The 15,281-nt window shown below is 44.9% G+C and overlaps 1 protein-coding gene across 6 annotated transcripts in view; it reads left to right on the forward strand.

The window, feature by feature from the left end:
- LOC128345875 (uncharacterized) overlaps positions 1-15,281 on the forward strand; it is a 40,854-nt gene that overhangs the window by 2,530 nt on the left and 23,043 nt on the right. For 3 of the 6 annotated variants that reach the window (XM_053298481.1, XM_053298480.1, XM_053298479.1), the window contains 4 exons: positions 633-1,383; positions 3,111-3,261; positions 6,023-6,128; positions 6,976-7,107. In XM_053298481.1, the coding sequence (XP_053154456.1) occupies positions 7,030-7,107 (78 nt within the window). In that variant the 5' untranslated portion in view covers positions 633-1,383; positions 3,111-3,261; positions 6,023-6,128; positions 6,976-7,029. Of the gene's footprint in view, positions 1-632; positions 1,384-3,110; positions 3,262-6,022; positions 6,129-6,975; positions 7,108-7,916; positions 7,988-12,791; positions 13,286-15,281 lie in introns of those variants that run through there. The other 3 variants (XM_053298483.1, XM_053298485.1, XM_053298482.1) reach the window with 3 other exon arrangements.

Consider the following 15,281-nt stretch of genomic DNA (forward strand, 5'->3'; position numbering starts at 1 on the left):
TTCTCACCGTCGCTTGGCATGTGGGCCAGATATCTGCAGCAATCCTTTAATGACTTACAATATTATTGTTATTGTTATTATTATTTATTTCTATACCGCCCCTCCAAAAACAGCTCAGGGCGGTTTACACAGAGAAATAACAAATAAATAAGATGACTCCCTGTCCCCAAAGGGCTCACATTCTAAAACGAAACATAAGATAGACACCAGCAACAGTCACTGGAAGTACCGTGCTGGGGGTGGATAGGGCCAGTTACTCTCCCCCTGCTAAATAAAGAGAATCACCACGGTAAAAGGTGTCTCTTTTCCCCAGTTAGCAATAGCCTTTTCACACATTCATGTTAAATTTTTATTGCAATGATATGTTGTGAATAACACTGGAATGGGCGAAAATGGTTTATTTGTAAAACCACCTTGGGATTTTTAAAAATTATTATTTTAAAGGTGATATAAAAGTCCCCTAAATAAAATAAACAAGACTGGGTTTATATATTTTGGCTCAAATAATGGAACTGTATGTCATCATATATGCCTCTGCCACAAAGGTGAGGTAATACTAAACCTTTTAAAATATGTGGGGTGGGACATGTGTCTTCCGCGAAGATTATACAAAACCGTTCCTTGTTTTCCAGATTCAGAGAACTTTAAGTTGCATGCAGTACTAGATTCTGTTGGTCCTCAGTTAAGAAGAAAGGTGGCTTGGGACCCAGATATGCTCAGTCTCACTACAGACGATCTTCTAGCATTTCCCGCAGATGGTTCTGCATCTTTTACCCACTCTGCTGCCTCAAGGCCAGTTCCTCAGAGTAGCATCCTAAAGTCACTGGCAGCATCTGTTTACTTTGATCACCACCGGACTTCATCCTTTGGCAACCGAGGAGAAATGAATTTTCTTGAAAACCCTGCTTCCTCTTTGTACAAGGACTCTAGCAGAAAGGTGCATAGAAAACACAAATTTCACAAATATGATTCGGAAGCTTCTGGCCTTTCCCTGGAGGACCATCTAGTTGAACAAAAGGACTTGGCTTCTACTTCTCATAAGAACTATCCGAGGTGGCTTACAAGCCAGAAATCTGACTTGAGTATTTCGGGGATAAGCAGCATTCCTGACTTCAAGTATCCCATCTGGCTGAAGAGTCACAGCCTTTTGTCAGATTCGGCTCCTGAGAGTTCTACCCAGAGTGATCCTGCTTCTTTGCAAGGTAGCCAGAAGCTGATAAGGAATCAAAATGAGGACTGCCCAAACAACTCTGAACGTTCTGGACATAATGGCTTGTTGGATTTATGAAATGAGCAGGATGATCAAAGGAATAGCCAGTATGATATCCTAAGTGTGTACTTTGCACCTAAGGGATTGGGAGAACACAAGCATCTTATTTAGAGGTAAACTCATGGAGGCTTTTCATTGGGTTGTCATTGAATGTCTAAAATATGAAATCATACTACATTCCCAGTGCTTTCTCTATGTTTTCTTTCTGCTTCCATTAGGTCCCCCGGTCTGGGGTATACATAACGCTGCCCAGTTGCCTAACTATGGTTAGGTGTTGAGAACAGCCGGCAAGCTTCCCTTTACCACCTCTCCATTTGTGCAAATATTCTCTCCTCCATTTCATTCTTGGAGTTAAGTTTGGATAGCATTGCACTGGCACCCATGTTTTCTCTAAGCATAGTTAGTGCCAGGCCATAATTGGAAAGCTTGGTGTTAAGTGAATTTGTGGATTGCAGTTGTGGTTGGTGAAAAATGCCAGTGCATGTATAACACTACGTTTATTTTTTATGGGATGCTTTATACTTGTGTGTGTGTTTATTTAAGAACTCTTATCCAACCTTTCTACTATAAAAACACTCAAGACAACTTGATTGATTAAGTGCAGTCAAGTAGTGGTGTGCATGGTTCAGTTTGGGGCCATTGGGAAAGCCGCCGGACCGGTCCGGAATTCTGGCGGTTCGGAAGGGCGGGGGGTGTCTCTTTAAGGGGGGGTAGGAGTACTCCCCCCCGGCCACTCTTCCCCCTCCGGCGCTGGTGCTTTTAAAAGTCTTCTTGGGGTGGCAGAGTTCCTCCCTGCCGCCCCTGCCCCCGTCGTTGTCCGGCTATGCCTTAAACGAAGAAGAGCTGGCGGAGCGCATGCGCCCTTTGCGGCGCACGCGCTCGTCTCTGCTGCAAAGGGCGCATGCGCTCCGCCAGCTCTTCTTCGTTTAAGGCATAGCCGGACAACGACGGGGGCAGGGGCGGCAGGGAGGAACTCTGCCACCCCAAGAAGACTTTTAAAAGCACCAGCGCCGGAGGGGGAAGAGCGGCCGGGGGGGAGGGTAAGTACTACTACCCCCCCTTAAAGAGACACTCCCCGCCCTTCCAGACTGCCGGAATTCCGGACTGGTCCAGCGGCTTCCCCAATGGCCCCGAACCGAACCATGCACACCATTACCATGCACACCACTACTGTCAAGTTGGTGTCGACTCTTAGTGACCACATAGATAGATTCTGAGAGACACAACTAAAACGGTAGCAAAATGTTTCATAAAGATTAGTAGATTAAAACAAATAAATTGTTGAATCATGCTTTTTAAGACCAGATCCCATTTCATCAGTTGTAAGAAATGTTATCAGTTGGAAATACACACACACACACACACACACACACACACCCCATGTACAAAGGGGAAAACTTTGTAAACAATGTTATTGAAGAACATTAGATATGAAGGACTCCGACATTTATTTCTGTGCAAAGCACAAATGTCTACAAGGTAAGAACAGTGACCATTCACAAGAGCAGTAATCAGTGAGTTTGCTGTTGTGAGTGTTCATTGTTGACACCACTGTTTAGCATTTCCCCCTTCTGTAACTGTGTTTGTTTATGTATCTACCCAACTGAAGATAACACTTGGTTACATTGGATGAAGTGAGCTCTAGTCCTTAAAAACCTGTGCCACAATATGTTAGTTGTTAAGGTGCTTTTCATCTGTATTTCCCAATTTTAAATATGAGAATTACAACTTTAGATTCATGTATCTGATTTTGATTTTTAATTTCAAATATGCAATAATTCTCAATATGAATTAAAAGTGCCTTGCATTTAATTGTTAACTACACAATCCATTATTTTAGATGGTGAAAGTGAGTTGCTACTTCAGAAGGCAGGGAGAGTTCTGGAATCTTCTGCCGAGGAATTAACTGATGTCCTGAAAAACAATGGAAGCCCTTGTACAGTGGATGTACTAGAAGCAGAAAGATCATGGGATAATGTTCCAGTTGGTTTGTGAGTAAACAAGACATCTATATAGGCTTTTAAAGCTTTATTTATTTATTTAGCATATTTGTATACCACCCAAAACTTATGTCTCTGGGTGATTTACATTTAAACAACACAGATTAAAAACAAAGTTAACAGCTTATGTAATGGATTGTACCATGCTGCTACCACTTGTCACAGTCCGGTCTCAACCAGCCTCATGACCTTGCAGTCTAACTGCTGCCACCAAGTAGACTTTTAGGCTTTCTCTGGCTGAGTCTAATACAACAGCCTTCCAAACCTCTGTTGTATATATAAAAAAACCTTAGTAGAATGGTAAAGGTTTTATGTGTGGGGTGGAGAAAAGATAGAAGCTACAGTTTTTTAAAAATATAAACAAGAAATTTTACTTTGAAAATAGCTCAGTTTAAACCAATAGTTCCTTTGAAAGGTTTAGCACCAAAGCCAAATGAGCATAAAAAAGAAATAAAATGTGGTCAAAGCGCATTCCAACTGACCCGTCTAATGCGGGGCCCCAACTCAAGAGTCCTCTGTAGTCACAACAGTTTTTCCAGCAACCCAGCTTGTCTCTTGTTCAGCCTCAGATCCTGCTCTTCTTCACAGTTCTGGAGGTTCAGCCCCAGACTGTTTCTTGTTGCTGGAGAGTGAGTTAACTCTCCAGAGAATTTCCACTCCATTCGTGATTTCTCAGCTCTTTCCAGCCCCAGCTCTGATTCTCTCTCAGACTGTGCCAGCAATTCCTTCACTTGGACTCTTCAGTTCTTTACTCTCTTCTTCCAACACCAAACTTGTACTCCCACTAAAACTCTGCTGAAAGCAGCTTCCTTGTATACACAAACTTCCCTCCTATTTTTCCAAACCATCTAATCAATATAACTTAAGTTCCCTCCATTTTTCAAAACATAAAGCAATGCAATCGAACCTCCACTTCCCTTCCAAATCAAACCAGCCATGAACTTTTGACCCCGGCACAGCTTTCTTAACACAGGGAATAACCAAGGCAATCTATATATTTAATTCTCTTACGGCTGACTGAGGAGAGAACTATGTGGGGATGCGTGGGGATATTTGGCAAGCCCCGCCCCCGCTGCAGCCATGACCAATGAAAATGCGGGGGCAGAGCTGCTGATCAGTGCCGGGACAGACAACGGGCTTAGGAGGGGGACGCGGTGGTGGCAGGGCCGCCCAAAAATGGCTGGTTGGCAGGGAGGGAGGGAGCTGGGTGGCAGGCAAAGCCCCGCCACCCGGAGGAGGCCACCAGCAGGCTTAGGAGGAGGGGTGGGTGGGAAGCGGCCTGGCAGGGAGTGGGGGAGAAGCCCCAGGAGGGAGGAGGTAGCGGGGGGCCCGGGCCGAGGAGGTGGCTGTTGCCGGGCCAGCCGCCGGCCTGAGGAGAAGCGGCTGCTGCAGGGCTGGCTGGTGGGCTGAAGGGGAGCGGCCACTGGCAGGCCAAGGATGAGGGCCGAGTTGGGGGAGGGAGAGAGCGAGCGGGCTTCGGGGGGGGCAGCGTGAGCGGGCTGTGGGGGAGAGAAACAGAGAAAGCAAGTTGTGGGGCGGGAGAGTGAATTGTAGGAGATGGGGGGATGCCACAGGCTCAGAGTACTACCACACAGATGCTCTGTGTGGGTTCAGCTAGTTACAATATAGTTTAGACCTCATTCCTTCAGAGCTTATTTAGTCCATAATTTAGCTTTAGCACTCTGATACAGTGTTGCAGAACTGTGGCTGCCATCCTAAACCCACTAAGCCCCATAGAAGACCTTGGGCCTTCCTTCTCGGTTACTGGTCATAGGATTGCACTATGAGCTACCTTAGTTTTTGCAACAGTCGTCCAACCCATCAGAACATGGACTGTAGAGACATTTTTTTTCCTGCAATAAGTTGTCTCTAGCTTTGAGGGGAATTGCAGCAGGAACCTGGCTGCTTGCAGATGGAGCACTGCAGCCTGTCTTCCATAGGCTGCCCATGATTGTGTTCTGACTTAGACCACCCACAGGATGATAGCACAATGATGTCACGGCAGGAGATCAACAGAGGTGAGTTCAATAGGGTTAGTGTTGGCATGCCCTGCATCCAGGAAGACTTCAGGCCACACATTTGAAGGGGATGGATAGCTGTGTGTGGGGCTTATGTGCCATTTTGAGAGTTAATTGTGGTCAGAATTTTCAAGAGTTGGCGTGGAGTAAGTAGAGAAATGTAGGCTGTACATGCAGGAGTGAGGTATACTGCTAAATCCACAACAAGGCATAAGAAAGGCGAAGTACTGTATTAACAGCAGTCCCAACACAACAGCAGTACAAAACAACCTGAATTGAAGAGCCTACCTGCTGCTTCCTGTTTTCCTTTTTATCTATGGACTCCTCTCAGCTGACTTGCACTTTCAAGCCACTTAAAGGCACAATACAACCCAAATCCTAAACGCACAACCCACCACATATCCCAGTCATTTTCATGGAGTACTGTGTAAAGATATGCAGTAGAAGAGTTGTTTGGGTGAGATCACACCTACAAGTTATTCTTTGATGCGTTTAAAAAGAAAATCCTGTAAGTATAATAAAACATGAACTTCACTAAATCCTCCTTAATACTTGTGGACTTTCTTTTGGCAGATGGCCTTATGGGTTTATTTGTGCTCAGCCTCTTGATAACACAGGTAGAGTGGTTATACTTTCTGTAAGTCCCACTGGTTTATATATGGCTATGTCAAAATAGGCTTGAGATTGAAAAGAGATTTCAGGCAAGTCATTAAACTGCAGATGTCTGTCTTTAGAAAATCTCCAGTGCCTGTATGTTGTGAGGAGGAGAGTCCTTTGCAAACACCCAAAGCAAGCATAGTCGATGAATTTTTGGAAGATTGCTTAAAAAATGCTAGTCAGGTAAGTTAAAAGTAAGTCTTGTGTGCATATCCTGTATTTGTAAGAACTGTTGGCTTGTATTCTGTGCAGCATGACAAGGGCGATTCAGCCTGCACCGCTGCATGTGTCTAAAACACCACTTGCATTGTTGAAGAACAGGGCTGTTCCATTGCGGTTTAGAATAGTGCAAGTGCAGTTGTTGCAACGCAACATCCACTATTTCCAATGGATGTTGTGTTGTGCAAATACTCTTATGCTATTTTAAGTCTTGGTGGAACAGCCCCGTTCTGCAGTACTGTAGACAGTACTGAGCTGCCTGTGTTGTGCTGTGCAGAATGCGAACCACTGTTTCCAGACTGTGTTCTAGGGAATCCCCTGGTTCCTCAGAAGCTTCTTGGGGAGTTGCTCCACAAGCAGATCAGTCGTGTGAGGAAAACTTCCCTGATTGACAGCTCACCTTCCACTGCCAACTGGGGAGTGTAAAATATGTCCAGGTGGAATAGTGTCAATTTGTGGAGGAGACGATGAAGCCCAGTAAGTTTGAATCCATTGCTCCATGTGGATAGACAGTGGGCTCCAGAACATGCCCCACAATTCTTTGTAATCAGCAGAAGCTTCTCGGTTAGGCATATTTAATTGTCAATTGGATGTCTTTTCCCACATGGAGTTTGAGGGGTAAAACTGGAAGAAGCCCTCCAAGCACTTTCCCCAAAGAACAAAGAAATCCTCCTTGTTTATAAAAGGAGAGCCAAAGTTGGCTAATCCCCCTCAAAGTCACAATTCTGACATTTGGCTGGTGAGGAAAACCTTTTCAGCAGATGCATTAAGCTCAGGGGTCTTTGATTTCCATGTCTGTCTTGAATTGCAGGAGAGTACTTTTTCTGGAGGGAATCATCATGGGCCTGTGGAAGCTTTGAAGCGAATGCTGTTTAATCTTCAAGCAGTTCAGCAAAGCTTTAGCCAGAACAAAATGGCCGGACACGATGAAGACTTTTACAAAGTAAGCAGTTCTGTTGTGAACGAGACACACACACACACACCCCATGGTGCTTAATATTTCTGTATGCTCTTTCTTCCCTGCTTGAAAAAGCTTATTGAAAAATTGACTGCTGAATGTTCAGATTTAGCTACATTAATTCAAATTAGAAATAATTAATTCAAATAAAAGAGTCATATACATAAATATTTAGGTACAAGATTCTTTGAAGCCAGGTGGTTTTGTTTCAGTTGAGAGGGAAAGGTGTAAGGAAAAGACCTGATCCCCTTCGTAGCTGACAAGGACTATAAAGCCCTTAGCATGCTAAAGACACTATAAAAAGTATAACCTTGCAGATTAAAAAAGGAGACCAGTCTGCTGACATGTATATTCCTGGGCAGCTTCTTCTAAGGTAGTTAGAACCGTGACTCATAAAGCTACTTGCCCAGAAGAAAGAGTTACTTGCCTCACACAAGTGACTAGGAAATACTGGGCTAAATGGACCGATGGTCTTCATTTGTGAGCCAGCATGGAGCAGTGGTTAGAGTGTTGGACTAGGACTGGGACAACCCAAGCTCAAATCCCCATTCAGCCATGAAACTCATTTCTCAGCCTAACCTTCTTCACAGGCTTCTTGTGAGGATAAACATAAGCATGTACATGTATATTCCAGTAAAACAGAGCCATGCCTATTAGCTAATGCATGGGGAGTTTTTAAACAACCTTTAATCCCGCCCACCCCTCGCACACATGGCTTCTGAAAGAGAGTCGAACATTCAAAAATGAAGGTGCCCTTGATCTGTGCTATTGAACCAATCTTGCTTCTTTCCCAGATTTCAGATGAAGATGTTGAATTTAGGCTTTGTGATCACGATATGATCCCTGTAACAAAATCCCTTCAGAGGTAAGCCTACTCTTGCCCTGAGGCTGAGAACCTCCAAACAGTTTCGCTGGAATAGTTCAAGGGGACTAAGGGCCACTTGGTGCATTTAAATGTCCCCCAGAAACCATATCTGTTGCCTCAGTTGTGTAAGGAGAAGTAATGTTTGAGTGGGAGCCTTCATGCCGACACCTGATGCACAGGAGCCCCCCTTTTACTCAGCATGGCTTTCCCTTTCCGTTCTGCTCCCTTCATGAGGAAAAAAAAGTATTCTTGAGAAGGGGGGTGGGGGTGATGTGGTCACCCTGATTCATTCATTACTTCTTGCATGTAGCTGCAGGGTGAGCCAAGGCTGTACCTCTTTCAATCCACCGCTTGCCTTAACAATTTTCTGCCCCTTTTCATAAATTGACCCAGCTAATTACTTGTTTGTAACATCTTGATTGGTTTGTATATAACTCCTCATGGATGATACCTCGGCTGGATGACTCGCCTTGCATGAGAAGTACAGATATTCACTGAGAATGTGCATATCCACCATCATCCCTTCCTCCTGCGCCAGCAGATCATTCCCTGTTCATAGAGGAGCCAAATCTCTGCCTACGTTGCCTACACTGAAATAGGGTTTCTAGTGCATGCAGAGTGGCAGCTCAGATGAACCCTCCTTCCCTCCCCATGTGATAAAGGAATGACAGCTTGGTGCACCAGGAGGAGAGGAGGAGGACATGGCACGCTCATGGAGTGACCGCATCCTTATTATGCGCAATGGGGCAGGCGGACAAAGTTTGGGACAAACTGTGCCCATAATGGCAGAAAGGCAGGTGATTTGTGGATGTGGTCTTCAAGTTCCTATGGTCTTAAATTTCCCCAGCCTGGGGGAAAATAAAAGTAGTTTTTTGTTTGTTTGTTTGTTTGTTTGTTTGTTTGTTTGTTTGTTTGTTTGTTTGTTTGTTTGTTTTGGGGTGGTGGTGTGGCAGTCTAGACCCTCAACTGAGTTATCTCCTCACGTGTAGGTTTCTAGGCTGGGCTAGACTGACCTTTTGGACTGATCCACCAGGGCTTCTTTCATGGTCTTAAGAAGGGGAGTCAGTGAATGGCCCAAGCCTGGTTCAGACAGGTGTATTACATGCAGATCTGCTGTGCTCTGACATTCTCCAAGCGTACCACAGCTTTGCACACAGACACTTCCCTCCACCCTGACTGACTTCTCATAATAAGAACTCCACACTGTCTGGCATTATCTCTGCTATAAATTCATACAAGAAGCCATATGGTTTTGTTTTGTAGGGCTTTGCACCATTTATCTCGACTTAAAGGTCTGGTGGAAGATATAGGTGGGAAAGAAGCAAAAGAAGTTACGAAGACATGATGCATAAAGGGTCGTCATCTTTCCAGTGAGATTGCTCCCCATCCCGACCCTGAGTAAATCTACAGTCATACCGGTAGCTGTAATTGAGTGGGTTGGGGCTATTCCTAGGTCAGTCTCGTGGATTCCTAGACTTTTAGCGTTGGAAGGGACTTTGGAGGCTTTCTAGACCAACTCGCTGCTCAGTGCAGGAAACTGCTGCAGCATCCCTAACAAATGACCACCCTGCCTCTGTTCATCATGAATGGAAACTGAAGGAGCTCTTTTAAGGAGCCACAGTGTTTCTGTACCTCTTTGGTCTTGGCTAACAAACCTACAATCTCAAACTGGTGTGCATACATAACACGCCATCTCATGTTCCCCACTGTGAAACATTCTAACTCTTCAAACTTTGCCCCGGCTCCAAAGACTGGCACAGGGCCACTTGTGTTAGACCAGTGGAGTTGCTGACTTGCCCCATGTTGAATAACAGATTCCCACCTGCAAAACAGCTTTTGAAACTGTGCTCTGTGCCATGCAGCATGGCTGGCTGCCGCTCAAGGAAAACCAAATCTGAAGCAATGCTTGGACTCGTGGGACTAGCTTCACAGTTCTTTGGACCCTGGCTTCTGTTCCCAGGAGTATTAAAAGCAGGTGTTACAGCCAAAACTAATGGACCATCCAAACTGTGCTGGTGGAGACAAAATGAAAAGTCAAGATCATGAATGTGTCCCAACAACATCGTTGCTGAAGTTGCTGTTTGCATCTCACTCTGCACTTGGGTGATCTAGATTTAAATCCTTGATCAATCCATTAATGCTAGAGATGCTGATCTAGCTTCCTTAGAATACAGATTAAGTTTGCTTCGAAAACTAAACTCCTTTCGTTTTAACAATTTTAAGCCGTGTATGATATGAGTTCAGTATAGTAAAAATACGCAGGAGAGGAATAGGATGACACATGGTTCTGTTATTAATATTAAATGCGTCATTAGGGTGACACATCCCCGTTCTCCAGGAAACACTGAGAATCAAGCTGAAACATCTCACATTGCCCGGAACTACCATGTCATGTTGCTCTAAGGTTTGAGAATTGCTGTTTGAACCCATCAGTTGTCATCCAAAAGCTGTATCTTCCAACAGTCATTCTTGTGAACGCCGAAACCTACTAAGAGAGAATGCATTCATTGCATGCACTCTAAAGAGACTGATGTGAACTGAGCTGAAAATTCTAAAAGTGCCTTTAGAAGTTTCAAACAAGGTTCTTCAGAATGGATCATTCCCAGCATCCTTCTTGCTTTCAGACCACTGGAGCATTAAAGAAACCAAAGCCCAAACTAGTGCTACTGGGTTCTGGGCACGTGGCTATATTTTCAGTTAACTCGCAGAGTTCAAGGTCCCCGAGGCTTCTGCTGATTGAATGAAAATGTGAAGCCTCTCTTTCAGCGCAGTACTGAGCATGTCTACTCAGCCGAGGTGACGAACATCTTCCTGAGTTGGTGTAAGAATTGCAGCCTTTGCAATCCTCGATTGTTCTCATGTCTGCTCTTTGGTCTGGGAAGCTGCAAGCAGAGTTGTCTCTTAATGCAGATGTTGAAGGACAGGCCTCTGCCTGTGCAGTTCAAGGGCAATTCCCACAGCAGACAAGCTTGTAACGAATGAACGTTCTTGCCAGCCCCTCTGCTGGTATACCAGGGCCAGCTGGCAACTGTTGTACTTCAGAGAGTATTGTCGGATTCACCACCATAAAGTGGTGGACTTTCCAGGTATTTACCTACAAGGCTGATCTGCACTGAGAAGTCTGGCCGGCAGAAGTCTAGAGGGCTGGGCCTGATGGATCACTGCGGAACCTCTTAGCCAGACCTGGGGTATCCCTTTTGCAGGGAGATGGGGCTTTGATTTGTTTAACAGATGTTTATCTCACTTTTCTGGCTCATTCCTGAGATGCATAAGGCAGCTAACATCATGGAGTTTAAAAGCAACTGTCTAAAATAATGAAAACAAATAATCAAAGACATAATAGCAGATAAGCCAACATACAGTAGCCAGAGGATAAAAGTTCAGGGGTTGTTCAGGCCCTAGTATATCAGAACAAGGAACTTTTCACTTGGTGTCTACATGCCATCAGGGGAGAGGGCCCGCCTAATTTCCTAGGGCAGGGAGTGCCACAGCCCCTTTGCTGCAGCAGACAAGCCCCTCTGCCACATTCTCACCAACGGCACCTGTGATGGTGGCAGAATATCATGGAGCAGAGCCTTTCCAGATGACCTAACCTGGACAGGCAGAGTCATGGGGGAGGAGATGGTCCTTCAGGCATCCTCATCCCAAGCAGTATAAGGCTCTATGCCCTGTTGTGACCATTTCAGAAGGGCTGGTGGCGTGGTTTCTTTTTAGCTTGGTTTGAGTATATTGGTTTGGGTGGTGGTTGGGAAGATTTTTAATCCTTGACTTTGCATGTGAGAGGCTGGGAAAGAAACATGAGGAGCTGGGTGCAAAAGAATAGGATCTAGGTGGTGGATTGAATGGGGGGAGTGGGAGCTTGTTGGGTGATTTTGGGTCGCCCCCAGTGGAAGATACAGAAAGACAGGCCTTGTGAACTTGGCCGGTTATACCTTTTTGGATGTGCTGACATTCAGGTGCCAAAATATTTGTTTGAAATTAATAAAGGATAAATTGTTCTAACTTTTGAAGCCTTTGAGTGATGAGAATATGGTTCAAAAGCTGTGTTTGGGGATGTGACTAATAAAATCTACCCACAGAAGATACTGGTGTTGTGGTGTTGTCTTGAGTAGAAACTTTGGAAACCTGTTTTAATCTCCCTGTCTGAATCAAAAACTGCACCTTGTTGCAACAAAGTCAAATGTGTGTTGCTCAGCTCAAGGAATCCTTAAACCTCAAGTTGGGACAGACATCTGGGCGCCAACTGAACAATCTCTTATGCATTGTTTCCAGTGGGAGCCTGGCTGTCTTTGGGAAAACAATTAACGAGGACAAGATGCCCCTTGAAAAGGTTCCAGGGGAAAACTCTTATCCATAGCCATGCCTGGCTGAGAAGCCTTGTCACAAAAGAAACTCTCTTCCATGCTCAGAACCAGCATCCTTGTGCCTCCCCTCAAACCAGAAATTTAGCTTGCAGGGAGGCGAGGCAGGAATATACATGATAGAAGAACACCCCCTACTCTGTTGCCCAGCAACCTGATGTGGAGCATCTTTTGTATGTACCTACCTGTTCTCACTTGGAGTATATGTAGAGAGCCCTGTGCAGTGAGGGAAGCTGGGTTTCTGCTTGCACAGCAATCTTGCCCTTCAATTTCTCCACTACCCTCTGTGCTCTGTGGATCCAACAGAGTGGTGGCTAACCTCCACCTCTGCCCCATAACCTTTAGTGCTGAGTGATCAAGGGGCAGGTTAGGCCAGTTCTGTAAATCAAGTTGTAGTCCTCCTTGGCCAGTAGTGGCTGCAAGTTCTGTGAGTGGAGGGGACCCATAACTATAGAAATGAGTAAATAAATGAGGGACCGCTGCATTGCCCAAAACATCCCTCTCGGAGGGCCAGCTATATGCTTTTCTGCACACCCTGAACTGAGGAGCTCTTCCTTTCCCCTCTGCCTGAACATGAGAGTGCAGAATGCAGTAGTAAAGTATGGAGAAGGGGCTGGCCATGTATGCCGAAGTCCAACTAGGCACAAGTTAAATCACTAAACTGAATTCAAACAATGGGTTGCTGCAAGGGAGGGTTCGCTTACTGGGATGTGAATGGATCTTTTCCCCCAACCATGTCCATGCTATATAGATGGATAGGAAATTGGGCTTCACCAAATGGAGGCTGTATTAAATTGAGTTGGCCATAAATGCAGAGACTAAAAGAGTAAACAAAGCAAGTTGGATTTCAAGCAAAGACAGAAGAATGCTTGGAGAGTCTTCAGAAGAGAACTTATTTCCACCTAAGTTTGTCTACTGGGTAAAACAGTTGCATGATGTAAGTACACAATTTTATTGTTTTAAGTTCTATGCAGAAATGTGGGGAAACATGTGATCTGCACAAAGAACAATTTGTTATGGATTGGCTAAATTAAGTTTATTATTGTTGCTTCACATAACCTCAGTTTGACAATGGGATATTTGGCAAGAACTGCGAGGAACTACCTAAACTCTCAGTCGCCCATGATGAGAAGTTTTGTTTAAAAAATAATAATTACTGAATAAAGTTAAATTATAGATCTGCCTTTTAACCATTTTGGGGTCATTCACACAATCAAAAACTGTGTTCTACCCATGTCTGGGAGCTGTGTGTGCTCCCAATTTTCGGTTGTGTGGAAGCAAGTTAAGAGGAAAACCTAATTCATCTGTAAGAAAAAGCGGGGGGGGGGGACCCTCAGTTAAAATTATGTCACTAACATAAATCTATTACAATAGGGGTGATATATACATATGCCTTACAAGGACAATCATACTCGTTTGTGATTATATACATCCAAGCAAACCTTGCCATTTGTGAGTCCAACATCCGCAGTTTCACATATCCGTAGCTGGGAAATTGAATGAGGAGAGCTGGTCTTGTGGTAGCAAGCATGACTTGTCCCTTTAGCTAAGCAGGGTCCACCCTGGTTGCAGTTGAATGGGAGACTAGAAGTGGGAACACTGATACTCTCCTCAGTGCATGGAGCCACTCTGGGAAGACCAGAAAGGTTCAAGTTTCCTCCCTGGCAGCATCTCCAAGATAGGGCTAAGAGAGATTCTTGCCTGCAACCTTGGAGAAGCCACTGCCAGTCTGTATATGTAGACAATACTGAGCTAGATAGACCAATGGTCTGACTCAGTATATGGCAGCTCCCTATGTCACCTGACCTTGCCATTTGCAGGAAGGAGAGGGAGGGATCTCACAAAGGGAGAACAGAACCCCTGTGTATAACAGGGTTCACCTGTATATCTTTGTAAGATAGAAATTTATAGGAAACAATAACAACAGTAATAGTTGTTTACTAATAGTAATTTTGCAAGCAAAACAGGAGTTCCACCTGCTCCAGGTTGCTTAGAGGTATCTGGGATTGATGTGCCATAAGATGTAGTAGAGTAAAACAACAGAAGTTTGAGCTTGATTTGACTGAACTGCGTCCAAGTAGCTAGGCAGGTGCCTCCAGGAGATCTAGTAGCCTGCCTTTCACTGCTGGCTTCTAGATCACAAAGTGAAGCAGCAACATTGCAGCTTCTTCTTTCCTCTTGGATGATAATTTTGCATCAAAATCCTGCTTCATAGTCATCTTGCAGAAATTCATCTGTAACAAAGAAAGAAACTCAGTTAAAATTATGTCACTAACTTACACTTATAAATCTATTATCAAAACAGTGGTACATCTGGTAACCTCCAGACTGGATTACTGCAATGCACTCTATGTGGGGCTGACCTTGTACGTAGTCCGGAAACTACAGTTGGTCCAGAATGCGGCAGCCAGGCTGGTCTCTGGGTCATCTATGAGGGCTCCTCAGGCCTCCATTCTGTCACCAATGCTTTTTAACATCTACATGAAACCACTGGGTGAGGTCATCAGGAGGTTTGGTGCTGGGTGTTATCAGAATGCTGATGACACCCAAATCTACTTCTCCTTTTCATCTTCAGGAAATGGCACTCATTCTCTAAATGCCTGCCTACAGGCAGTAATGGGTTGAATGAGGGATAACAAATTGAAGCTGAATCCAAGCAAGACAGAGGTGCTCATTGTGGGGGCTCAGAATCTGAGGGGTGAGTTAGATCTTCCTGTGCTGGATGGGGTTACACTCCCCCTGAAGGAGCAGGTGCGCAGCTTGGGAGTACTCCTGGACCCAGGCCTCACCCTGGTATCTCAGGTGGAGGCCATGGCCAGGAGTGCTTTCTATCAGCTTTGGCTGATTCGACAGCTGCACCCATTCCTCAAAGAGGATGACCTCAAAACAGTGGTGCATCAGCTGGTAACCTCCTGGCTTGACTATTGCAATGT

The sequence above is a fragment of the Hemicordylus capensis genome, chromosome 2 (genome assembly GCF_027244095.1).
Source record: "Hemicordylus capensis ecotype Gifberg chromosome 2, rHemCap1.1.pri, whole genome shotgun sequence".
Taxonomy (NCBI): Eukaryota; Metazoa; Chordata; class Lepidosauria; order Squamata; family Cordylidae; genus Hemicordylus; species Hemicordylus capensis.